The sequence below is a fragment of the Protomyctophum parallelum genome (genome assembly GCF_964188405.1).
Source record: "Protomyctophum parallelum genome assembly, chromosome: 4".
NCBI classification, from domain to species: Eukaryota; Metazoa; Chordata; class Actinopteri; order Myctophiformes; family Myctophidae; genus Protomyctophum; species Protomyctophum parallelum.
In genome coordinates this window covers 16,467,931-16,495,812 of record NC_139700.1, presented here as the reverse complement: position 1 = coordinate 16,495,812, position 27,882 = coordinate 16,467,931, and the positions used below count along the sequence as shown (strand labels likewise).

The window sequence follows — 27,882 nt, the reverse complement described above, 5'->3', positions numbered from 1 at the left end:
CGGAGAAATTCAATGAAACACTCAAATCTGTTCTTGTATCCGACATTACCCTGATTTTTAAACAAACCCTGATGATGAACTATCCACCTTTCTTGTATTTCTGGCGGCAATTTTCTCTCCAGATTATAAATTACGACTGGATTTTTGATAGCCTCATCTGCATCTAGGTCAGATAGATCAAGGACTGATTGTTCTATCAATCGAACTAGATGCAACGTCTCTTTGTGTTGACCAGGTCCACTGCGCACCTTAGGCACGCTATCCAAATTCATTATAATCTCACTGACAATTTGTCCTACATTACCGTATAAACACTCCAGTTTACGGTACACTTCTTCAGTAGTTTTGCAATAATCCAGTCTTAATTCATCACTGATCTTTTTGTCAATGGAATCCATCAATAGTTGGTAATGCATGTCGTCACCCCAGTCAGCGGATTCACACAGCGCATATTTTCTATGCCATTGTGCTTTCCATCTGAAATAAGACATGCGGTCTCCACTAAATTGTGGTAATTTCATCGGTTGGGTAGCGAGTTTACTCGCCTTTGTTTTCCCGTTTGCCCCGCCGTCAGCGGCGGCGAGGGCTTGAGGAGCCTTCTCCTCTTTAATTGCTACAGGCTTAGTTATATCGCCTTTGTGCGCCAACTCCTGGAGGCGTCTATTTTTCTCCACCTTAAAGTTGTTGACTGTTTCCATTAATCCGGTCAAATTCTCGCCAGAAATGCAACCTTCATACTGTTCAAATAAGGCTTTCACGTCTGCAAAGGACTCCTCAAATTCGGTAGCCACATTTTTGCAGAGGCGTTCCGTTATTTCGTGCACTTTATATTGGTCAGGATCTGCGTAACGGAACGCAGACTCTACCCGAGTTATAGCGCACTTAAAAGCCGCATTAATACACCGGTCCCACAAATGGTCCTTCACTTGTTTAGTGCCTATAGTGTATTTCTCTTCGCCTGCTTTTATTTTCTCATCTACCGCGAGGATTTCCTTTTTACAATCCTCGTCATCAATCTCTTCTAAAGCATTTTTATACTCTAGGCTATCATTTAGAAATGCCTCGTAGTCCTTCGTCACACCAGCTATCATAAGTTTGAGTTCTTCCTCAGACTTTGCGTCGGTGTATGGCACTATTAAGCACTTAGCGGCGTTCTTGGTCAGCGTTCCTTGGCTTTTAGAACGTGCCTTTTTGAAGTCGGTTAAGTCTGCTAAGGTTGCCATGGTTACGATATGGACGCTCGCCCCCCACCAACCTTTCTGTTTCAAGATGGCCGGGACATTCCTCAATGGCGACTGCTCAGGAAGTGGCTGTGGAACACGTGTATTGTATCCCCTCAAATGCCCCTCCTGTTAGCATTAGCATTAGCTCCACGTTAAACAAAGCTATTCCTATGCTATCAGCATTAGCATTAGCTCCACGTTAGTCAAAGCTATCCCTATGCTATCAGCATTAGCATTAGCTCCACGTTAGTCACAGCTATTCATATGCTATCAGTTTTAGCATTAGCTCTCGTTAGCCGAAGCTACCTCTAATGCTCTTTGGTTGCTAGGCTCAATGCAATGTCAATGGAAAGGTGGCTAGCTTCTTTCTGGATCACAGGATTTAGCTTTAGCTCGATTTCTTCCCAAAAGTCAATGCACAGTTTCCTTTTTGCAACACACAATTCCAGCGATATTCCCCCCAATGCACAAGCACTCCTGTGGGCACTGAAACTTTTTATTTAGGACTGCAACAGCCGAGCACTTTGTCAGCACCCAGGTGGTTCCTCTTTAGCAGCAATGTAGCCGCTAGCACCCTACCCCGAACTCCAAGTCCGGGTCACCTCTCACTAAGGCGAGCGGATGATTCCTCGCAGGTATCAGCTACTTCAGCAGCCTGCGGGCGGTCGCGTTGGTTCTCGAACGAAGGCGACCGGTGACGGGTCCAGAGCTGCTCCGGGATGGCCGTCTTTGTCTTGCTTCTCCGCTAGCGTCTTGCTAACAGCCAGACATCCACTGATCACGTAGTAGCCTAAGCTAACACGGGCCTATGGCTTCCATTAGCATCGTGGTTGCACTGAATGCTAAGGGATGTAGCTACGGTGTTTACACGCGTTGCTATGGTTTCGCTCCGGTGGTTCCCGTTATAATGTTTTAACGGTCACCTACACACGTTGCTTTTATTACTGCAACGGTGACTCACTTCGGTTGCTTCGTTACTTGCACCGGTGATTACCGGTTTGCTTTATTACTGTACGGATATAATTAAACTTTGCTGTTTCATAACTTTGTTCAACTATTGATTCAACCCTCCGCATGGGGGTGTAACAAACAGGATAGTAATTGTGATTTAAACACACACCGTTATATTACTCAAACACACACTTCCTCCAAGTTGTAATAAGGCTCTCAAACATTCACTTATTTTCCGGCCATTTTATTACTAATAACTCATAACACACTCACACACGTACAAACACACTTCTACTAAACTTGTGTACAGTAAAAGCCCTATTTGCTTTGTCTGGCCCGTGTTTAGATATAGTTCAAATAGCTTCCACAACTAAATGCTCTTAATCATTAGCACAAGATTCAGAGGTCGCGACTTCAGTCGCGTTAGTAGCATTAGGTAATAAACTGAAACACAAAAGAAACACAAACACATACTATTAATTCACAGATCTAACGACTGCACAAGCGTATCACTATGACAGAGTATTTACCGTACTTATTAACACATTATAAAGACTCACGCAAACGCCATGATCCTGCTTTTGTCACATTGCTTAGGAATGAATGAAACGGGTCACGCGTATTCTGCATTGTCCCTGTGAGAGCACGCCTCTTCGACATCTGACACTTCCTCCCTCACGCAATTGTCATCACTTATTAACTTGTGTCCCACTAGTATGCGTCTTAACATTCCTTTTAGCAGTAGTTAGTACAACACATTTTACCCCCCAATTTACTGTATTAATATCTACATCCCTGAGATACTGTAATTGGTTGATAAGAGGATTTCTGTTCTTATATAACACAGAGTATATCTATAGGCAGTGAACTTTCTTAGTAACACTAACATCTATACATATACAACACAACATGTAGTTACATATATAAGCTGGGTCGGCACTTAATATTATAATGAGCCCACCACCCGGAATAAACGCGACAGTAGGAGAGCTGCACAGAGACTGTATCATACATTGTGCTGCAGTATAGGAGAAATGGAAACGATTGTCCATGTTGATGATGTACATATTGTTCAGTAATGCACACAAACAACCACATATTGATGCAAAAACATTGTTTATTACCCAGATGAAAAGGGAGAGAAATATGAAGACATGCAATTTTAGAATTTTAGAGAGAGGGGTGGGGGGGGGGGGGGGGGTTGGAGGTCTCAATTAGGATGCAGTATAGGTTGGATCAATTCCAACATGCGTGTTTTCTGAATACCTTTTCTCCGCCCTATCAATTAGTAACGCCCAGCGCTCATCGAAAATGTTCCCCCCCATATTAGCCGACGAGATCGAAAATCTTAAAACATGAATAACTCTTGATCTAAATCATTCCGTCCAATTCTAAGAAAACATTACAGTATGTGTTAGACGGCCCACCGCGGTCCTGTCGCTAGTCACTTTTGAATTAATCATACCTCCTGTTGTTGTCGATCGCCTTGAGAGTGTTTTGGCTACATCTAGCTGCTTCAGCCACATCCGGGCTAACATCCGGGATAACATCCGGTCCGTCGCTAAATGTGCTCCGCTGCTATAAATCGCTGGGCGCTATGATTTAATGCATTAAATAACCCTGGGCGTTCAGGGTGTTAAGGGGCTCAGCTGCAGGGATGAGACGGCTGTGGATTTGAGCAATAAGGCGCAGCCAATTGCATGTGTTTGTTTGTTTGTTTGTTTGTTTGTCTGTCTGTACAGAGAGTACTGCAAAGGGCTGAAGGTGTTGGAGAACAATACACAGTTTCTCCTCGACTTCAACCAGTACATCGACAGGGACACTCCAGAAGCATGTGAGTCATATATATCCATGTTATTGTTTATAGTATGTACACATGCCTCGGCTCTGATGTCAGCATGCATTACCATGATTATAATACCGCAAACCCACTCAAGGTCAATATGAACCCTAAATCAATTTTCCCCTCCATCGTTATGCATGTGCTTGTTTGGGCGTGCTATATCTTATTAGTCAGAGTGGTTCCTTGCCACTGAATGCCTCACTGGTCTTCCTCTGAAGGTCATACAGCGTGGTATTTGATCATTTGATTAGCATATAGTCTCCTGAGCAGGGGGTGATCTCAGCCTGATCGACTGCGTTTCCTAGAATCCCTATATGCCATCATGCTCCTGCAGTGACTCATAGTGTTTTGGTTTGCCTTTATTGTCTAATGCATATCACCGATCCTGTTTGTATCATGCTAATGGCTCTATGCTTGTGTTGTTCAAGGTCGAGTCATTACCAGAGCTTATTTTAATGATGTTTAGAACACAAGAAATACTTTCCTGGGGTTTTTATGTGTGTGATGTAACACAAGAAATACTTTCCTGGGGTTTTTATGTGTGTGATGTAACACAAGAAATACTTTCCTGGGGTTTTTATGTGTGTGATGTAATGAAAAAGTGGTCTCACTTCCTTCCTGGACTACAAAGTCACACCACCATGCAGCCTCCCCCCTCTCCACAAGGAGGGGAAGTGCACTAAAGCATTATGAGCATTCAGCAATCCAGTCAAACCATAGTCAAACACACAGACGTCCTTATTTCTCTGGCCATAGGGTGCAAATTTCTAATTGTGCTACTGTTATGTATTACATATACTATTATCATTGAGTAACTGCAGTTTCTTCCAGTGGTGAAATGTCCCTTTAATGCTTATATACAATTTCTGATGCTTGTTTGAGGCATGTGCTCTCTTGTTAGTATACATGAGTCTTGTTGCTGTGGGGCAGAAAATCTTGTATGTTCAAAACAAAAATATTTCACAAAATGGAAAGAAATAACCTGCGTTCCATGTGGAATTGTGGATCCAATGCAATTCATTAGTCACAAGCTCTTGGTTAAATATATAAAACCCACAGACAGACTTAACCACTTTCAACCGTTATGTCCCTATTTTTGACATGTCATTATGACAAACCAACCAGAAGAAGACAGAACTGATGGTGCTCAACATCCCAAACCCCACACCAGTACACATACAGTAGAAGGAATAAACCTACCCACAACAGAACATTTCACATACTCAGGCAGCGTAGTAAGTCATGATGGAGGCGCAGGTAGCGACATCACAAGCAGGATCAGCAAGGCCAGAAACACCTTACAGAGGCTTAACAACGTCTGGAAGTCGGCCCTGTACAGCACCAACACCAAACTTAGACTGTACCAGAGCTGTGTCCTGTCTACCCTGCTATACGGTTCTGAATGTTGGAGAACGACAGAAAATGATCTACACAAACTGTCAACCTTCCACACCAAAAGCTTAAGGAAAATCCAGCGAATATTCTGTCCCAAAACCATCTCCAACCAACACCTTCTTGATCTGTGTAAACAAGAAAACATGGATACCATCCTTATGAGAAGGCAGTGGAAATGGATTGGGCATGTAATACGTAGAGAACAAGACAACATAACCAAAACTGCACTTCACTGGACACCAGAGGGCAAACACAAAAGAGGCCGACCCAAGAACACATGGCGTAGGACAGTGGAGGGAGAGTTGAAGACCCTGCATCACACCTGGGGATCTATAAAGACGCTGGCCCAGGACAGACTGAAGTGGAGATCCTTTGTTGCTGCCCTACATGCCAGCCGGCATAAAGGGCAGTAAAGGAAAAAAAAGATTATGACAAAAATATGACATCTTAAAAAAAAGATTTCAATTATAATTTTTGTGTTGGATCGGACTGATCTGAATATGGAGAGATACAAGGTTTCTGCCCAATAGCGAGCTGAAGACATTAGTCGATCTGTTACTCAAAGCCACTATCAGGCTCTGACTGCAACATTTGGATGTTAAGGGAAACTACTTTGCCTGTGGATATAAAGTACGTCTGTAGTTGTTGAAAACAAGCTCCCCTGACATTGGGGTATAACTCAAGGCCTAGGTGTCATCGCTAACCATCCAGCGACACCAGCCTATCCATCACTATGCACCTCACACCTAATCTAGCTGTCTGATGCTTCCTCAGAGAGAGAGAGCTCAGAACAAGTTGGACCTTTCTATCTGCACTCTGCATGCTTTGCTAACCATTGCTATGAGATCAGACTGTGTTCATTCTTTTGTATACCTTTATTTATCCATGCGAGGGTTTTTGCTGAGCCTGCATGATTTTTTTTCCTTTTTTTTCTAAGCCGCCATTTCCTGAGATTACTCACATTCACACCTGGAAGCTGCTGCTAATGCAAGCATAGACTTCTACGGTTGGCCACAGCACAGCTCCACTGGAGCTATGGGGAAAGTTCAAAGTCCCGATGGCAGTTGTAAAGGAAGATATTATTCATTCATTTTTTCCTGGCCGGATTTTCTCAGCTAGTCCAGGGATTCAAACTGGCTATAGCTTCTGATGCCTAATCTTTTGGCCGTCATCAATGTGTCCCTCACCACCTCTGATGCAAAGCAAAAGGAAACTGCACACTGTACTCATTTTATGCATATAAGATAAAGATCTTTTTAACTCATTCACCGTCGCTTGCATCGATACTTGTAGATTGCCACGGTTGCCGCCGTTCACTTCAACGTTAACCGTCTTATTTTGAAAGCCGTTTCTCTCGGAAACGGAGAATCAGGAAATGGAAAATTGCTAGGCTTATGTAACAAGTCCTGCAAATGTTATTTCATTAACCCAAAACATTTTGTAACCGCCGATCATATCGTTTATAGAAATGAGCTGCAAATCAAGCTTGTTTTGATCCAAAACGCAGCATGGAAGAAGAATCAGAGATAATAGGATTGTAAAAACTCCATTCCCATAGACCGTATAAGCCAGCGGACATTTCACTTTGACGTTCTCCAGTTATTTTCATTGAACCAGAACCGGAGTGTTACAAGCGTGTTGTGAAGCGTAATCAATTTTCGGCACTCTTTTAATGCCCTGCATGGCTACTGAACTAACCCAAACGTATCTCGCCTCACTTTGTATCACACTTTGTTTAGAAGTGTCCAGTAAACCTTATCTTTCTGGTTTATTCTCCAGGTAATGTGTCTCTGGTGAGCCGGCTGATCCTGGATGCAGGGCTGACCGCCGATCTGGTTAAAATCTGGAGAGAGCAAACGTTGTAAGTTCAATTGCTAATGATTACCGCGTCACTCACTATACCGTACTGTAGACCAGTGGTTCTCAACCTGAGGGTCAGGACCCACAGGGGGGTCCCCACATGTTTTTTTTAGGGGGGGACCATTTAAGGACTTTTAATATATGTATACTGTATATATATATATATATATATATATATATATATATATATATATAATAAAAAGACAAAAACTAATTGTACTCAACTCCTACAATTCCAAGTGCTTCTCAGGGAGCATTTAAGGACTTTTAATATATGTATACTGTATATATATATATATATATATATATATATATATATATATATATATAATAAAAAGACAAAAACTAATTGTACTCAACTCCTACAATTCCAAGTGCTTCTCAGGGAGGGGGTCCCCAGTTCAAATGTGATTCTTTTGGGGGTCCCAGCCTCAAAAGGTTGAGATCCACTGCTGTAGATTGTATCTTAAGAAAAGTAGGTTCCCGTATTAAATTCTACCTGAATGAATTCCACCAACCCCCCCAGATGCAGTCCAAACCTGCAGTGAACCCCATATCACTGTAGTACTGTAGCTCAACTTCATTTCACAAACAATTTCCTGCCTGACTGAACCGAGAATTGTATAGTTTTCTTACTGTGGGAGGTTTCGGTCATGCTTAACCAATGAAACGTGAACGTGATGAAAGCGATCGAGGCATAAAATGCGCATCACACCCAAGCATGCCGAGCAGTGCCAAGACATGTTGTTTAGAGTCAAAAGTAAAATAATTAGATCAACGTGTTTCCCTATGGTACAGTACACCCTGCATGTCTGAAATCATCTGTAAAAAATATGTGGCCCTGGCTACGCACATACACCCAACACACACACACACACACACACACACACACACACACACACACAGAGACACACTCTGTTCAGCATTAAGGATGTACAGGCAAACGTCTCTGGGAAGGAAACTATTTGTTTTGAAATCCATCTCCAGTATGTCTTTTAAGCACGACCATGCTGCTTTCACAAATATGGACACGCTTTCCATACGCACGCACGCACGCACGCACGCACGCACGCACGCACGCACGCACACACACACACACACACAGTCGCACACCCTGTCTTTTATTGACTTTGATGTCTGATTGGCCTGTGTTTTCCGTGTTCTCAGGGATGGGATTGTGGCCAGGTTCGTAGCCACAGATGGCGGGATCACCAGAGTGTATCCCAGAAGGTAGGCTCAGTTTCTCTCTCTCCCGCGTCTCCCTTCCAGTTTTCAGTTGCTGGGACGGACCCGCCGCTGTTTGCTCTGGCGGCACGAGAAAGGCAAGTCGGCAGCCGACTGTGCAATGTGCAAGGTGAAAATGGAGACGGGACCGAAAGCTCTTTAGACGGGAGCTCATTTTGGCCACCGTTCTTACCCACTCTGATGGGTTATTATTGTTTTAACGAGAATGTCGTGTTTTATACATCTTCTAATTAGCCTTGCACAGCCCAGTGGCCCAGCTAGCGCACACAACCTAAGCTCATTTACCCCGATTTTTCCCTCCGTTCTACACTCAGCCGTTCTGCTCGGTTGAACATACAGCATTCCAATCAGAGATGAATGGATATTTCACTAAACTATAAAACATGAAACACAATCTGTTTGTGCTTTGACTGGACGGGGTCCATGTCATATATCCAATGCGATGGGTGTGACCGCCGTTTTGATGACCAAAGTTTGGCTTTAATACGCGAATTTAAATTGTTCTAGATAGATCCACTTCAAACACATCTGTCGTGTGTGTTCTTTATGTCTATAATGGCCCGTATATTATATGTTCCATGAGAGCGTTTTAACTCTTCCAGTGCCGGGGAGGAATGGACCGAGCACCCTGAAACGTACGAGTCCAGCTTCTACAAGAGGACCCTGGACAATGACATTTATATTTTCACGGCTCCATATTTCAACAGTAGGTTTCCACATAGCTTTCTGTGTGTGCTTACTGTACATCAGCATCTTGTCCCTGTCGTACAAAAACCTTGTGTTGCCACATTTATTTTTTTCATAAATGAATTAGTGAAATTAGTTAGATTGAATACTTACTGCAAAAGTAAAAGTAGAGAAAATTGTCTGTTATTTTTTCTATTTTTTTATTTTGTATGTCCATCTGTGGGTTCTATAATGATTTAAGCAATAAAAAGTACTAACAAGAAATTATTAGAATTAGAACACTGCTTCTTTTTGTCCATTGCTTGAAGAGTAAAGTCTTGGACATACAAGGTTTCCAGGCCACGGCGACGATCTTCAGTGTCTGGCCCAAAGCCTATCCTTCTCTGTCATTCCAACTTTACTGCCAGTGATTGCACTCTCGGGGCATCTCCAATACCCCATCTCCTATTCCTCTCTCTTACTCCCCCTGTGTCGTCTGCCCGTCATTCCCACCCTCTCCCTCTCCATCCCTGTACTCTCCCTGTCATCCCCGCTGATGTTTCTAGCAGACATCGGGCGGGTGGGAGCTTGGGAGGGAGGGAGGGGGAGAGAAGACTGTCTTCAGTGGTAACACAGCAATAGTTACACTTGACTGCATTAACACATGTGCTGGCTTCATGGACTCTGCTCACTAACGGCGAGCGAGCGCGACGGCGAAACGCAAACAGATAAAACTTTTAAAAGTTTGTAGAAATTCTTCTCTGAAGCAGAGTCAGAGAAAATCAAAATGCTCCGATGTTTACTGCTCTTTGCTTTTGATTGATGGTTTTTAGTGAAAGCACAGCTGCGTTCGTCATCTCTTTCCCCCCCTCTTGTCTTTTTTTCTCCACTGGCGCAGAGAGCAGGGAGTCTGGCTACGAGTCAGGTATTCTGGTGAGCAAGGCTGTCGACCTCGACATAGAAGACATTAACCTCAAACCAGCAGGTCAGTCCAAACTAATGACCATGATTGTTGAACCATGTCTCACACAAGAATCGTGAATGAAACATTCATATAGAGAGAGATTTCACTGCTGGAACTGGAAGAAACTGCAGTCACTCAATGTTATTGCGGCCGTAGGTCGCAGATTACTATGAAAACCTGCAAAACATGTCAGTCCGTCCGTCCGTCACGCATGTGACACGCTCCATATATTCATATATGGCCACCAGTCCGTCACACCTTGTGACACGCTCCATATATAGCCGTCTCCATAATGAAGATCACAACACTGTTCCATATACGGTTTGCCTGTAAATGGCTTCCAAATTGTGGAAGGGGCCTGTTTCCTACAAATGACGTCATAAACATACATGTAACATCCAATAAACCCCTGCGTTGCATACGTTGCATACCCCTGAAGGCCCTGGGTATGCAACCCAGCCTGGCATAGATATGCGCTCCATATGTTGGAAGAATGTCAATGACCCTACGATCGGCTTTTGGCTGAGGAACTTAACAACCAGTTTGGCACATGAGAAACTAACATATGTAATTAGGAAGAAACCTGCAGTATTCTATAAGATATGGGAGAAGTTCTTGGACTTCATTAAGCGAGGTGATATTGAAGAGGCTTTGGATGTATAGTGGTTAATTGGAGTAGTCAGCTGTGGGGTGGGGGTAGGGAACTGTGCATTTGTTTGTTTAACTGTATGTAATGTGTTTTATTTTCGTTTTATTTTTAGTTTTGTCATTATTATTTTTGTTCTGTATTTATTGTCAAATCATTTTGTGATAAGATTTTGTTTGTATTTGTGCTGCCATGGGGATGTGGGGGGGGGGAAATATATGTAAATTGTTTTGAAAAATACTTCTTTGTACTGTAAGAAAATCAATAAACATTATGTTAAAAAAAAAAAAAAAAAAAGATATGCGCTCCATGGAGCACCCCTTTCTAGTTTACTGGATGTTTTCTGAATGTTGGCAGTGGGGTGGATTTAGCTGTTTAAAAACCAAAATGTATATAACATATTTATTGTGCTATAGAAATGCACGCATCCGCCTGGGTGACGGCAGACTGCTGGGCTTTGGCATGGGGGTCAGATCAACATTTGGAATGAATTCTGTACTGGCCATATGGAGCGTGTCTTCAGTGTACAGGGTTTGATGAGGTCAGATCAACATACAGTATGTAATGTCAGAACAGGAAGGACGGGTGGGGAGGGTCAACATTTGGAATGTCAGAACAGGTCAACTCCATATATGGAGATCTAAGGTTTTGGGGTCAGATGTAGAGTTGCTGGCCGGCTCCATATTATGCAGATATGGAGATCTAAGGGTCTCCATGATGTCACGCGATGTCACACGATGTCAAGAGGCATGACCATATATGGAGACGTGATGTCACGAGGCGTGACCATATATGGAGGCATGGGTGACTAACTAACGGACGGACAGACAGGAAATGCAGGTTTTCATAGTAAATGTGACATACAGTCGCAATAACTTATTTATAACTTGCAGTACTACATAGCAACTGCATGGGAACTTGCCGTCAAGCAATTGTGTTTGTGTTCAAGGTTGTTCCTTCATTTTCTGGGGAACAATATTCCACGTCATTTTATTGATCATATCTTATCTTTCTTTTTCATTTGAATTATGTTTGTCATAAACCATGCATCCATGGTCGTTGGAATTGGCACTGATTGGTCATCAAATCATTGATAGCGCCTGGGGAAACGGTATTCCACAGAAAGAGGGGAGTTGTGTTACTCCTATGATCTTCCCTGCAGTCTGCACCAATCTGAACAAATTGGACCTCAGTTGCACCGAGAGTCGAGATTACCGAATACCAAACTGTGACGCCAAATTTGTCATCAATCATAGCCCATGAGGATGTCTGCATGTACTGCCAGTGGACCTGGGTGGGAGGTGTGGGTTTCTGAGCTAAGATGAAATGTTTATTGTGTTCACCTCAGATAACATCATGATGATCTGATTGGTTAATGTATGGCCTTTTATGCATTTTAATAGAAGGTTTGGTATTGCACTTTATATGATACAAATTGTGAACTTTTTTTGTGTATTGTGACACGGGTCCTGCATGGCCAATATGAAAACCAATATGAAAACCTAGATCTCCATATATGGAGCGGCATATTCTGATATCACATTGCTGTTCTGACATCTGCACAGACTCCATATTTGGGCATGCCTGACAAAGAACTCCATATATGGGCATAAATGGGACACAGTGGTAACTAGAAAAAGTGCCCTTCTGGGCACAGGTCTCCACCAGGATTTTTTCCTCAGCCTAGTGGGAATATGCATGCACAGTTTCATCGCAATCGGACGCTGCGTTGAGGAGTTGTGGCGATTTGTACAAAGCGGGCTACTCCTGAAAAGTGTAGGAGCCAATCATGGCCAACCAGGATGGAATATGAGAAATCAAAAACACCTGTCTTGATCACATGACTATGGAGATCATGTGTACCGATTTGCGTGAAATTTGGATAAAATCTGAAGGAGTAATAATAGAAAATGTGTTTTACATATGTCGGCCTCCTGGTGGCGCTATAAAGAGCAGATGTGAAAAATTCCAGACAAAGGTTTTTCCTTGGCCTCTAGGGAGTTGGCATACAAAGTTATCCACAGATCCGTGCAGTTAGAGGTAAAAACACCTTTCGGCCAGTTATAGCGCCACCTTGAGGCTGAGTTGAAATTGTTCATGTGGCATTTCGTCCTCGGCCTAGTGGGAATGTGGGTGCACAATTTCACGGAAATCACGCGATGTGTTCATGATTTGCAGCATTTTGTTTGAAACTGAGCACTCCTGTGAACTTTGGAAGCCAATCTTAACCAATCAGGATGGAGTCTGATAAATCTGAAAGACCCGTTTCGTTGAATGGCTCTAGAGAGACTGTGTTGTTTTGCACAAAGCGGCCTCCTGGTGGCGCTATAACAGGCCGTTCTGGAAAGTTTGGGGCAGAGGTTCATCGTTGGCATCCAGGGAGTGTGTGTGCAAAATTTGGCATCGACCGGGTTAACGGTGGCCGAGATTAGCTGGTCACGGACACACGGACGGACGGACGGACACACGGACGGACACACGGACGGACGGAGTGCAAAACATACTCTCCCCACATGCCTTCGGCCTGGTGGAGACAATAACTGGGTGCAGGGCATGCATTTACAATTTGCATCGTTCCAAGTAGGCAAGTGCCCAACGGGCACCGCTCTAGTAAGAAATACAAAAAACGAAGAAAAAAAAAACGAAATTACAAAAAACTAAAGCACAGCATAGCGGAATGACCTCAACGTGAGCGATGTGGGCTGTCTGGGCAGGCCCACAATTATACCTTTGTCCATTTACAGAACGGAATTCGAATTCGAATGTATACTATATTATCTACAGTAAAACGTCTTCTTATTTTGTTTCGTAGTGGTGGGGCTGAAACTCAATGTCACGTCCTGGATGAACAGTTTCATAAATGCAACGATGAAAGTGAACGTGAGTCAAGCATGTCATGTCTGCATGACCTTTCGCCATGTTCACTGCAGTGTTGATTTTGACAGCAAATGTTTGTTTTTGTCATAGACTCTTGAATAGTGGATTCAGTTTTTGTCACACTTTAGTCACACAGAATGTTTTATTGCTAAATATATGTTTTTGTCGACTAAATATCATACTATTTTAGTCGACTAAATCTACAGTTGATTTAGTCGACAAAAAATAATTTTGGCGGGCCTTGCTGCTGTCATAATGACATAATTTTACACTTGCTGAAAATAGCCGATCTAATTACCGATCTAAGATCACAACGCATCGCAGCGTGACGCGTTGTGAGCTCGTAGTTCGACTATTTTCAGCATGCAACCAAGTGTAAAATGACTTGTGTCTTTTACTCATACTGTGTCCACTAGTCCCTTCCCAACATTTTAGTCTAGTTTTAATTTGTTGACGAAATATCAATAATTGTCAATATATTTTGTCTTAGTTTTAGTCATCATAGCTTAATTTCCATATACAGTAGTTTTCGTCAGTGAAAAAAAGGTAGTCGCCGAACATTTTTTGTCATAGTATTAGTTGACAAAATGAACACTGCTTCACTGATGATGCATGTTACAGGTTACCAACCACGTCCTTTACAGTCATTGTGTTATGCTGTTTCTTGATATGTGGTTCTTTTTGTTTGCCTGCAGTGTAAGAGCGAGATCTGTGGCTGTCTGAGGAACGATAAGGTAAAGCCAAATAAATCTTAAATCTGGGATTTGTCAGCCCACGTTTTGAAAACAATAATGGAGTTCTTAACAGGCCAGCTGGATATTAAAAAATCTGAACCGGAACGATTCGAGTGAGTTGTAAGTCTGAGCCCCAGCCGACCCCAATTCTCACATACACATTACATAACATTACATTCCCCAGTTTTACCATTCTCACTAAGTAGTTAATCCTGTTATTATCCCTCTTTCCTTCGCCGTTTAGTGCAAACACACTTAGTTGTTGATATTTAACACATACTGCATATTTTAACACAGGAGTTTGAACAGTGACCTTGCAGTGACCTTACAAACTATTCCAACAGAGACATGGCAAACAAAAGCACATGTAGTGTACGTGGCTTTATATGTTTGGGTTATCGGAGCTGCTCTCATGTTGATGGGCATATAGAGCGTCACAATCCCGCCCCCTGCGAGCAGCCCGGAAGAGAATTTACCATTCATTTTTCCCATAGACGTTTCAGAAAGTATTTATATAAAGACATTTAAGCCTCGGACATAGCCAACTCGGATGGTGACAACTCATGACAATAAATAAAAAAAATCACACCTGTGTGAACTGAGCAGTGCAACTATATATTCATTGTTATAGTTACTGTACTGTAATGTGCTCTGTATTGTAGTGTACTGTACGTTGATTATATTTGGAAAAGATCTTTTGAGAAATGACAGTTAGCGTGTGGGGGTCCCCGGAACATCCAGACCTTCAGGAACACGCCCAAGGGGCCTGCCCTGTTCCGGCGAGCCTGCCCGCGTCCGAAGCGGTCGAGAAATGACAGTTACCGTGTTGCAGCTTTCCGTGCTCGGACAGACACAGGGACACGCATACATACATAGGGAAGGACACACAATAGTCGCGTAATGGAGCAGAGGCACCGCTCAAAAAGGGCAGGGTACAACACATTCTTCAAATTATTTGTTTGGCCAAAAAACATGTGTTTATTGTCATGAGTTGTCTCCATCTGAGTTGGCTTTGTCCGAGTCTTTAATGTCTTTAAGTTTATTGAAACGTGTATGGGAAAAATTTATTGGAAATTCTCTTCTGTGCCGCTCATCGTCAAGACAGGGGGCGGGACTGCGACGCTCTTTTGATTTGGACTGTTAGACCTCATCGTCTATTAGCAGTAATTGTCGGGCCAAACCAGGCACTCTCGGACCTGGAAACTGAGAACTCTACTGATAGCAGATACTGTATGTAGATAAATATTTAATACAAACAGAAATACTGTAGAGGATAAATTCAAAACTGTATTGAATAGCACAAAGATTTTAAATAATCTGACAGTTACAATAATGATGAAGAGTGCTTAATTCAGGCAGATTCAGGCAGCAAGGAAACATACGTGCATATAAATGTGCAACATACATGCATTGAACACAGAATATGAAATGTTAATATGCCTACATGCAAATGTATGAATGCTATGGATACACCTACAGTAGGATCTCTAGATGTGCAGTAGGGGTATGGGATATGTCTAGGCCTAGAAAGACTTGCATACTGTACATTCATATTATGCACTATTTGTACATAAACGTACTGTGGTTAAAACATTTATAATAATAATAATAATAATAATACAAATGTATGATATGTTATACAAATGTATGATAGGTTAGATATGCTAATGCATAAATAATGTCCATAAACTTTTAGATGGAAAATACTGTACACATTTTGGCATTTTTATAACCCATCGTATAAGTCAAAACACAGCCCCAAGTTCACTCATGCATAAGTCATGGCACGGCCGTCGCTTTCTGTCCGACCGTGTATCAAAAGCTCAGTCGATGCATTTCAGAGTGAAACCCTATCAGTGGTGCCGTCACCGTGTATTCTGGGAATCACCATAACGCATGATTATTAAAGATGACATCATACAAAGAGTCTTGTGGTGGTTTTCTCTCTGCAGCTCGTTGACTGTGTGCTCCTGGATGATGGAGGGTTCCTGCTCATGTCCAATCAGGACGAGTATATTACCCTGGTGAGTCATTGTAACAATCAAACAACCAACCAGGCGCTGTCCCTGCTGTCTCATTCCCTTATCTATCTGCCTGAGACCGCCTTACCAGGCGCTGTCCCTGCTGTCTCATGGTGTTTGCATGTTTATTGTAACCGCGTCTGTTTTGTACATCTTGAACACTGCTTGAAGCCAAAGGCAAAAAACTTAATTTCCACATGTGGACAATAAAGTCCTGTCTCGTCTTATCTCGTTTAGGCCCTTTGGCCATTTTACAATGATCAAGTGATGGTAAAGGCATACAGCATCAAATGCCGTAAATCATTCCTTCCCCGCGTATATAGAGAAACCTCGCGCAGCGGAGAAGCAGCAAACCGCGTGCCTTTGAAATAAGAGATTTCATCTCCGTGTCTTACTCGTGGCTCTCTCGCTCCATCGATGCCTCTGCCGACCCTCCGTCACCCCCCACACCCCACCCATCAATCACCCGTAGAATAGAGGGGTCAGATGAAGGGCTTATGACTCAGCTAAGACACCGTTATGAGCCCCAGTGTGGAGGGAGGCGGGAGTCGGGGGGGGGGTCCTTTCCCGAGGCTCCGGTACAGTAGGACCAGGAGGAGTACAGTACATCCATGTCTCTGTGGCAGTAAAACACCGGAGGCAGATAAAAAAAAAGGGGGGGCAGGTTGTTTGCGGGGCAGTTATGGTAGCGGCATCAGAGCGGAGCTCCCCTGTGATCATCTCCGCCATGCGCGATAACCTCCGGCTGATTATAGTTCCCAGGGCGTCCGTAACGGGGTGTACGGGAATCAGTCACATAGCGGGACATCTGCATGCCGTGTGGCTTTTGACCCATTTTTACTGTCATGATGTTTGGCTTTGGATTCTTTAGCACAGGTTCCCCAACTTTTCAGGTCGAGACCCAAAAGAGAGATTTATAGAGGTTTGCTCGGGACGCCAAACTAGTGAAAATCTAGCCGATCTACAAGCTCACAACGTGTCGCTTCGCGCCGCATTGTGAGCGGCTATTTCCACTACTACTTAAACATTTACTTTCTAATTTATGGAATTTCTTAGATTTTTCTTTTATTTCTTCATGACATTCCTGGAAAAAAAATCTTTGAATTTGTTTTTAATTCATGAAAAAAGTTTTTTGGGAATATTTTATTGAAAATGTTTTGAAATAATAATTAAAAACAAAATAAAGGGACCCACAAAAATATGTCCCACAATTGGGTCCCGAGTCTCCCGACCCTAACTAACATCAATCTGAATCCCATGAGGACAGGAGGTGAGAACTGATACCTTTACAGTAACATGGAGTCATGGACCTGTAATATACACTTCCTTCTGCCTGACGTGTCCTGTTTTGAGGCACAGGGTTGCACAGCATAGGGTGTCCCCTCTGGGTGTGTTCCTGTATTGCTGGAACACAGATGTCTGACTCTGCACTGTTTAGACAAGTTGTTTGGTCAACATAAACCGTATTACTCTGGATTTAGTGCCTGGCTTTGTTTGTCTGCTTGTTTGTTTGTCTTTCTGTGTACAGTATGTGCATGTGTATGTGTTTTGCACGTGCACGAGTGCAATTGAGAATTGAGAATTGTGGACCTGCATGCATGTGTGCGAATGTTTGCCTGTGCTGTGACCTGTGTGGTCACAGGAAAATTGATCTGTCGTGTGTGTGTGTGTGTGTGTGTGTGTGTGTGTGTGTGTGTGTGTGTGTGTGTGTGTGTGTGTGTGTGTGTGTGTGTGTGTGTGTGTGTGTGTGTGTGTGTGTGTGTGTGTGTGTGTGTGCGTGCGTGCGTGCGTGCGTGCGTGCGTGCGTGCGTGCGTGCGTGCGTGCGTGCGTGCGTGCGTGCGTGCGTGCATGCATGCGCATCCAGATCGGTCAGTTCTTCGGGGAAGTGGATCCAGTGCTAATGATCACCCTGGTCAACACATCTCTGTATTCCTTCAACAAGACCTATGACTACCAGTCTGTCTGTGACCCAGAGAGAGACAGCAAGGCCGCAGCTGGACTGCGATCTGTCTATGTGGTGAGAGACGCACGCACACACGCACGCACGCACACACACACACACACACACACACACACACACACACACACACACACACACACACACACACACACACACACACACACACACACACACACACACACACACACGTTTATATATTGTATTCACACACTTCCATTGTCTGACTGAACTGACAGCTAGAGCTGCAAATGTCAAATGTGTGATTAATATTCCTGCACTGGTTTTCTCCAGCCTACTATAGCGGACGTGCTGAGTATTGGCTGGTGGGCCTCTACTGCTGCCTGGTAAGTGTATGCGTGTCTATGTCTGCCTGCGTGTGTGCGTGTGTATGTGCGTGCGTGCGTGTGGCTGTGTGCATGTGTGTGCATGTGTGTCTGTGTGTGTGTGTGTGTGTGTGTGTGTGTGTGTGTGTGTGTGTGTGTGTGTGCATGTGTGTGCGTGCGAGCGTCTGCGTGTGTGTTATGGAAGTTGTGTTTTCCATCAGAACTTTGCCTATTCTAGCATAGAAGTGTGTTTGGGAACATGGGGTGTATATATAATCTTTGTGTTTGGGAACATGGGGTGTATATATAATCTTTATTTGGGAACATGGGGTGTATATATAATCTTTATTTCAGACAGAAGTCCATGGCACATAAAATCAATCAAATGTTTTTGGCAGAGTAACTCTATAGTAGGACAACAGCAGCTCAACAACGTCTCAATAACAACTCTCACTTTGCTCTGTTCTGCATCACCCGTGAAAATGAAACCAACGGTGACTACACTAATGTGACAGTGTCTAAAAAGCGATGACCTCACGTAGTAGAATCTGGTCTCAAATGGCTTAGTGAGTTTGGCCTTGTCTACAGTCTGAATCACTCCCCCCCCCCCCCCCCCCCCTCTCTCCCCTCCCTTTCTCTCTGTCTCTCTATCACTTTCTCTCTGTCTAGGTCAATACTTCAGCAGCTCATCTTCAGTCTGATCTTTCCTAACCTCATGGAGGCGGGTGAGTGGAAGAAATAATATAAGATCTGAGTCGTTGTTTACTCGACCAGACTCGACATTGTAGGTGACAAGATGCTCTGACAGCTAGCCTCTCAGACTGACAGATGGATACAGATGTTGTTCAATATACTGGTTGGTTCAGACTGACAGATGGATACAGATGTTGTTCAATATACTGGTTGGTTCAGACTGACAGATGGATACAGATGTTCAATATACTGGTTGGTTCAGACTGACAGATGGATACAGATGTTGTTCAATTGGTTCCTGTCGTTATGGTACAGCAGTACAGTACAGTACAGTACAGTACAGTACAGTACAGTACAGTACAGTACAGTACAGTACAGTACAGTACAGTACAGTACAGTACAGTACAGTACAGTACAGTACAGTACTATGAAGAACAGTACAGTACAGTACTAGCAAGAGTTAAATACCTAAAAAGAGTCCAATTGGTTACCGATTCTCCATCAGTTAGCTATAGGGACGACCTGGAACCCCTCAAGGACCACTGGTTGAAAACCACTGCAGTACAGTACAGTACAGTACAGTATATTCAATGAGCTAAATATGCAGAAACACCTGCACAGTGACTCAGTACTAATGTTCTATACGTGTAGTGGAGTCCGCTGATAAAGACATGTCAGATGCCGCGAGGGAGGGATTTCTATGTATTTATTGGTTCATGTATGTCTTGTGTTCTCCATGTGTCTGTGGTGTGTGCTGCAGTGCTGTCAGCTGATGAAGACATCTCAGATGCCATGTTTAAGGAGAGCTGCATCACGGAGCAGACACAGTACTTCTTTGATAATGACGAGGAGAGATCCTACTCAGGTGTACTGGACTGTATAAACTGCTCAAGGTGTGTGTGTGTGTGTGTGTGTGTGTGTGTGTGTGTGTGTGTGTGTGTGCGCGTGTGTGCGTGTGCGTGTGTGCGTGCGTGCGTGCGTGCGTGCGTGCGTGCGTGCACGTGCCATGTGTTTCCTATAATAACACTTGAATAGCTTAAAGATGATGGACCCAATGGACCTGTAAGGAATTGTGCTGCGTACATTGTGCCTCAGTGTGTGTGTGGGTGTTGGTGTGCGTGCGTGTGCGAGAGCACGTATGTGTGTGTGTGTGTGTGTGTGTGTGTGTGTGTGTGTGTGTGTGTGTGTGTGTGCGTGCGTGCGTGCGTGCGTGCGTGCATGTGCGTGCCTGTGTGATGTTATCATGTGTTCAGTCTGTACAGTACATGTGTTGTACAGAGCGACGTGCAACAGATCTCTCACCTCTCGCTCGCCCACTTCCTGGACCGTCAGCTCACCCCCCTGCAACTCCACAACGGTTTCCTCTCTCTCTCTCTCTCTCTCTCTCTCTCTCTCTCTCTCTCTCTCTCTCTCTAATATCTTTCCATTCTACTCTCTGCCAGCTGTTGGTCTGACGGGCTTCTGATCACATGCAGATTACCTTGATCTGTCAGCAGATGGAAACGCAGAGGAAAACGCTTTCATGTCGCCCACCCCCAAACACACACACACACACACGCACACGCGCACGAACATACAAAAAAGTGCGCGTTTAAAATTAAAAGCACTTCACAAGAGGAAGTGCTTTCCTGTGTCAACTGTGGTAGTCCCGGGGGTTAAATGCAGCGTATTATGAGCCCCACGTGGCCCATGCGTCTCTCCCCGATGTTAACGACCAGAGACACCCCAACTTTAACGGTCGCCATAAACAAAGCCAATCCCTTGAGAAGGTGTGTGTGTGCGTGTGTGTGCTTGTGTGTGTGTGTGTGTGTGTGTGTGTGTGTGTGTGTGTGTGTGTGTGTGTGTGTGTGTGTGTGTGTGTGTGTGTGTGTGTGTGCGTGCGTGCGTGCGTGCGTGCGTGCGTGCGTGCGTGCGTGCGTGCGTATGTGCGTGCGTGCGCGCGCGCAATATATATAGTATGCACATTGTATAGAGTATGTAATTCTGTCTACATCTAAACTAGTGTTGTTTATTATATGTCTGTGTGTGTCTTTGTGCGTGTGCACATCTAAGCACTGGGGGTCTCCATGCAGCTCTCTGTAGAAGCTGGACAGTGATCTAACAAACGCATGTGTGCACGTGTGTGTGTGTGTGTGTGTGTGTGTGTGTGTGTGTGCGTGCCTGCCTGCCTGCCTGCGTGCCTGCGTGCGTGCGTGCCTGTGTGCGTGCGTTTCTTTCAGGATGTATCGTGCTGAGAAGTTGCCGAACACTAACTTGGTGTTCCTGATCACCGATGCCAAGGCGACGTGCTTGTCATGCGATCCCAGACCTCTCAGACAGGCGGAGCAGCCCTGTATCCTTTCCCCTCGTTCCGTAAAACACACACACACACACACACACACACACACACACACACACACACACACACACACACACACACAGGCGGAGCAGCCCTGAATCCTTTCCCCTTGCTCCGTGAAAATCAAACGGACAGATCCACTTCCTCCTATAGCCCTGTGGCCCTCCCTCTGTCCACCACCCGGCATCCTGTGGGCTTTAAAACTATTTTTTAAGTGACACACCTGCAGTGTCCAGTACAGTGTCCAGTACAGTGTCCACTGTCCAGTACAGTGTCCAGTACAGTGTCCACTGTCCAGTACAGTGTCCAGTACAGTGTCCACTGTCCAGTACAGTGTCCAGTACAGTGTCCACTGTCCAGTACAGTGTCCACTGTCCAGTACAGTGTCCACTGTCCAGTACAGTGTCCAGTACAGTGTCCACTGTCCAGTACAGTGTCCACTGTCCAGTACAGTGTCCACTGTCCAGTACAGTGTCCAGTACAGTGTCCACTGTCCAGTACAGTGTCCAGTACAGTGTCCACTGTCCAGTACAGTGTCCAGTACAGTGTCCACTGTCCAGTACAGTGTCCACTGTCCAGTACAGTGTCCACTGTCCAGTACAGTGTCCACTGTCCAGTACAGTGTCCACTGTCCAGTACAGTGTCCAGTACAGTGTCCACTGTCCAGTACAGTGTCCACTGTCCAGTACAGTGTCCACTGTCCAGTACAGTGTCCAGTACAGTGTCCACTGTCCAGTACAGTGTCCACTGTCCAGTACAGTGTCCACTGTCCAGTACAGTGTCCAGTACAGTGTCCACTGTCCAGTACAGTGTCCAGTACAGTGTCCACTGTCCAGTACAGTGTCCAGTACAGTGTCCACTGTCCAGTACAGTGTCCAGTACAGTGTCCACTGTCCAGTACAGTGTCCAGTACAGTGTCCACTGTCCAGTACAGTGTCCAGTGCATGGCTAAATCCTCAGTGCAGGGTTAAAGCAGTGGATTTCAACCCTGTTCATATCAAGGCCCATTGTTTATCGGGGCATTTGAGCCACTCTCATTGAGACCTAACCTGACTCTGCCAGATTGCGGCAGTATTGAGTTCACCAGTTCCCTCCTCCTGCCTGCATCTGGGATCTCTCAAGCAGAAACGATGAACCCGGAAGCAGCGGGACAAACATTTGATATCTCCATAATCATTTAGAGTTGTAGGTTGTGTTTACATTTGCGCTGTGGCAGCACTTCAATATGTCATAAGTCTCGCGTTGGTCCCGCCTCTAGCGGCCTCATACAGCCGCATACCGCTCCGGACAGAATTGGACCGGAGTACATCATCTCTGCCTGAGAGTTCCCAGACTCTCCCTGCTGGCAGAATGCAAATGTTGTCCAGCAGGGGGAGTGGTTTCACCAGGCTACCGCGGACCACCGCTTGATCAGATGTAGCCACTCAGACCCAATCCAATTATTGTTGGATAAGATTTTTTCCGCAATTCCATGCTGCATTGCTGTTGGTACCATTAGGAGAGATAACAGGCAAACCTTGATCAAAAATTCTCTATTTGTGTAGACTTTAGAGTGTAAAATGTTACACTAATTTTACACTCTCAATTTGGTCTATTTGGTTACCAACTCTCCGTCATTTTGGGGACCATCTGGAATCCCCTCAAGGACCACTGGTTTAATACCACCGGGTTAAAGTATAAGTGTAAGTGATATGGTGGTGATTTTTAACAGAGGTCCCCCGGTCTCTTCAGCAATAGAAACTACATTTCCAAGTTGGTTGCCTATTTCAGCTTATCAGGAAAGAGTACTCATGTTAATCTTTTTTTTGCTTTCGATTTCCAATTTTGTCTCCTCATTTATAGAGATATTGAACAGTTACTGTAAGGATTTCACTTTCTAATCTACACCTTTAATCACAGTCTTGGAAGAGTGTAGGCCTACAAATTTAACCAAATGGACCCTTCTGAGTTGTATAGGTCCACTCCTTGAATATTCACAGGTGCACAGTAAAGCAAATGCGTTACGAAAGAGGCTCTCATGTTGCAAGTGAGATTAGATTTCTTTGTTTGAATTCATCTGGGCCCTGTGCCGAGTGTGTTTGGGTGCGCACGTGCACATCATCAGGGCCCCGTGTAGAGTGTGTTTGTATGTGCGCGTGTGTCACCGGGGCCCCTGCATGGTGAGTGTGTTTGTGTGCATGTGCGCGTATTTTGGCGGTCTGTTAGACAGATGTGTCTGTGACATAGAGCTTCCTGCTGGTGTAACAGTAAAAGTGTCATCATAAGAGGTCGCAGCGGGGTCGCGGCACTGCAGTTCGGTATTCGCTCGACGTTCTGCTAAGGAGGTCACGCAGAGATACAAGCATGCATACATACATACACACACACATGGATTTCTAGCTTTTCTAGGAAATGTCTAGGAAATTCCATTGATTACCCTTTACCGCAATCTCAGTCACTAAATGACTACTGAAGCCCTTTACCGTAACCTTAACCTGACCCTAATCGTTGGCAGTGGTGGAAAAAGTACTCAAATGTTTTACTTACAGTTAATAAAAGTATCAATCACTCCCTTACACGTAAAAGTCCTACATTCAAAATGTACTTGGATAAAAGTACCAAAAGTAGAAAGTACGCTTCATGCATAATGGCTTATTTCAAGTTTTCAAATGTATAAAGTCATAATGTAACAGTTAACTATAGGGTTGAAGTGGGTCATGTATGTTTTGTAATAATAATCAAAATCTACAAAGTAACTAGTAACTAATGTTTTCAAATAAATGCAGTGGAGTAAAGGTACAATATAAGTATTGGAAATTGGAAATACTCAAGTAAAGTACAAATTCATCAAAATTGTACTTAAGTACAGTACTTGAGTAAATGTACTTTTCACCACTGGTCGTTGGATACATTTAAGTTATTGTTTAGATTTAGTCATGACTCTAAATCACACCCGAGTACAAAAATAAATGTGAAAGAGCACAGACACAATCTCACACGTATACAAGCGCATTTAAATGTCACGGCTTGGTAATGAGTACAAATTTAAATGTCTGCCTGAGAATACAGTGTTTACATTAGCAGGCTATATTTATTTAAGTCTCCGACGGGAAAATAAAATGAAATGAATCATTTGTTTCTGTTTTATGGCTGTCAGTAATGCTACGCTCACTGGTTTCACAATACTGCAGGGCCTTGTAGTCTATAATATCATGTAAATGTATTGCTGAGGCCGCCATACGGACGTATTTCCCTATCTCTCGTGGATATCAGCAAAACATTTTAAATGATTTAAATTGCCAACAATTTAAGTCGTCCAAAATATAGCAGTCTATACATCTGCAGTATACAGTAGGTGCATCATGCTTACATATACAGTAATTGCACTATGCACACGCACACACACACACACACACATGCAGAGATACTAGATGCAGACACACTCATCCACATGATAAATGCCTCCACTTTTCCTTACAGAATTTCCTTAACCCATTCTGAACGGGAACCCCTTTTGGTGTTTTAACTAAGCATTATTTTATACTTTAGCTATTGAAAAATAGCAGATCTACAAGCTCATAGCGCGCCACCAAGTGGCGCGCTACGAGCTTGTAGGTCTGCTATTTTTGAAAAATCGTGAAAATGCGGCACAAATCTTTGAATATATATTCTTTCAGAAGACTTATTTTTTCTTTTTCGACGTCAGGCCTACTGTAAATGGGTTAATGCTCATTTTCTTCATTGCCCGAGGGCTGTAGTCTGACTGCCATGTCTGATTACCATTTCAGAGAAGTCTCGCGCGGGCTCAGGGAGTCACGCCGCACCGTTTCTGGAGCCAAGGCTCTTTTTTGGTTGCAAAGAAAGTGAGCGATTCACGAGCCCTGATTGATTTGACTATTGTGGTGAGAACGTGTCCAGTGTTTGATGTAGCCTCGTTGATGGCAGGGCGTGTTTTCCTGAGCGTGTACGTGTCCAGCCGAGGGCCCAGACCTGTGCGAACTGGCTCAGAACCCTCGCTACAGGAAAGGACCGGACGTGTGTTTCGACAACGACGAAAATGTAAGACACAGACAGACAGTGGGGGGGGGGGGGGGGGGGGGGGGAGTTAACTCAAGGTTTTTACTTTTATACGTAAAAGTATCAACACCGCAATGTAGAAACGCAAGTAAAAACTCCGGAAATCAAAGTGTACTTGAGTAAAAGTACAAAGGTATTGGCATCAAAATGTACTTGGTACTCATTGTGCAGAAGGTCCTGTTTCAAGTTTTCGAATGTTTAAACATCTTTTGAAAATAGATAGATCTGCAAGCTCACAATGTGTCGCATTGTGAGCTTGTAGATTGGCTATTTTCAAATGACTTAAATATAGGGCTGACGTGGTTAGTGTATGTTTTTTTTTAATTACAATAGTAATAATAATCAAAATCTACAAAGTATTAAATAAAAGTTACAAAAAAGTGGAGTAAAAGTAAAAGTTTTGCCTCTGAGATGTAGTGGAGTAGAAGTCAAAGTACTGAAAATGTAAAATACTCCTGTCAAGTAAAAGTATATCAAAATTGTACTTAAGTACAGTATACTTGTAAATGCACTTAGTCACTTTACACCACTGAACGTAAGACACAGAGGGTGTCTTTGTGTGTGTGTGTGTGTGTGTGTGTGTGTGTGTGTGTGTGTGTGTGTGTGTGTGTGTGTGTGTGTGTGTGTGTGTGTGTGTGTGTGTGTGTGTGTGTGTGTGTGTGTGTGTGTGTGTGTGTGTGTGCGTGCGTGCGTGCGTGAGTGCGTGCGTGCGTGCGTGCGTGCGTGCGTGCGTGCGTGTGTGTTCATTCTGGAAATATTGCTGGAAAGTTCTCCCAGAGAATTAAGCCCCCTTAATGTTGGCCTCGTCAGCCTCTGGTCTTCATCAGACAGCCCTGGGCTTTTCTGCATGCAATTCTGTTCTGTTGCCATTCGACTTTCATTTATTCCTTAGTTTAACACTTCATTGCTGCCAGGCAGAAACCTCTTATCTCCATATTTTAACTTTTTATTAAAAAAGAAATTCCAACGTAAAGTATTGCCCTACATACTACATACTACTAAAATAGCCGATCTGTATACCAGATTATTGTTTTGGATTTGATTTCAGAAAATATACTGCTTGGGACATATGAGGTTTCCACCTAAGCAACAAGTTGCTTGTCTTCTTATTGATGTGCTGTACATTTGGCATGCAACTCTCCCTGTTTTATGTTTCTCTTCACGTCATTATCTTTCTGCTCATTATTTTCCTTTTTTTTGCCTTATGTTTTGTGTCTACGTTTCCCATTCGCTGCCACTCACGTCCATCACGGTAGGATGAGCCCTTGTGCCCAATCAGCAGCAGAGGCTCAGGTTTGAGCCCCACCCCTCTCCTGCTATTGCTGGTGCTGATGCTGAACTCGGGGTTAGTGCTCAAAAACGACTGAGCCGGCCATAGGCCAATCGGTCAGTGTTGTGGACGCCGCAACGGCACAGTGGATGACACAAACGCACTTCCCGAAAACAATTGGTTCTAAGTAAATTCTTTGCATTAAGCAGACTTAAATGGATGTGCCTACGCCCACCTCATGGACAGTCGGCCATTGTCCTGTGATCAGTGGTATGTGCTAAGATAGATACAGTCATTGTGTACAGCTACAGTAGGCTGGACTAACTGAGTCACATTTGTTTTTATATCCAGGTGATGAATGTGTTCTCTGGCGGGAACACACGTGTTCTCTGCTTTTTCTGTTCTTCTTTTTATGAACTTTATTTCAATCTGTTAGTAGCCTATAGTCTTAATCTGGACAATTTGAATACCAACAATGTTGGCATAGTGTTACAATCATGACTCCGCTATAGCCCTGACAAATATACATCATTTATTTATATCTATATTGGACTCACACCCTACTGTACAGCATATGTTGGACACACCCTTGGGCATGGTTCATGGATAGGTCACCTGTAACTCAACTTCATATCTTCATATCTGAAATATGTGGATAAAAACATATAAGGGGAAGGGTGTAAATATCTGTATGAAGGCATTTTCATAATTAGACTCACACAGCCAGACATACCAGTGATACCACACACATGCCACACACACACGCACGCACGCACATACTTGTAGCAATAATGTTTAGTTGAAGGAAGGGCTGGG

At 43.8% G+C, this 27,882-nt stretch overlaps 1 protein-coding gene across 1 annotated transcript in view; it reads left to right on the top strand.

The window, feature by feature from the left end:
• Window positions 1-27,163, top strand: part of LOC310857083 (voltage-dependent calcium channel subunit alpha-2/delta-1) — a gene marked incomplete at both ends in the record, with an annotated part of 183,238 nt that extends 156,075 nt beyond the window's left edge. The window contains 15 exons of the mRNA XM_083762696.1: window positions 3,917-4,008; window positions 7,192-7,273; window positions 8,440-8,502; window positions 9,120-9,223; window positions 10,082-10,168; window positions 13,606-13,673; window positions 14,366-14,404; window positions 16,357-16,428; window positions 18,291-18,443; window positions 18,678-18,730; window positions 19,379-19,434; window positions 20,163-20,295; window positions 21,622-21,734; window positions 25,696-25,778; window positions 27,053-27,163. Of these exons, the coding sequence (XP_083618822.1) occupies window positions 3,917-4,008; window positions 7,192-7,273; window positions 8,440-8,502; window positions 9,120-9,223; window positions 10,082-10,168; window positions 13,606-13,673; window positions 14,366-14,404; window positions 16,357-16,428; window positions 18,291-18,443; window positions 18,678-18,730; window positions 19,379-19,434; window positions 20,163-20,295; window positions 21,622-21,734; window positions 25,696-25,778; window positions 27,053-27,163 (1,309 nt within the window). The remainder of the gene's footprint in view (window positions 1-3,916; window positions 4,009-7,191; window positions 7,274-8,439; window positions 8,503-9,119; window positions 9,224-10,081; window positions 10,169-13,605; window positions 13,674-14,365; window positions 14,405-16,356; window positions 16,429-18,290; window positions 18,444-18,677; window positions 18,731-19,378; window positions 19,435-20,162; window positions 20,296-21,621; window positions 21,735-25,695; window positions 25,779-27,052) is intronic.
• Window positions 27,164-27,882: the final 719 nt, after the last annotated feature.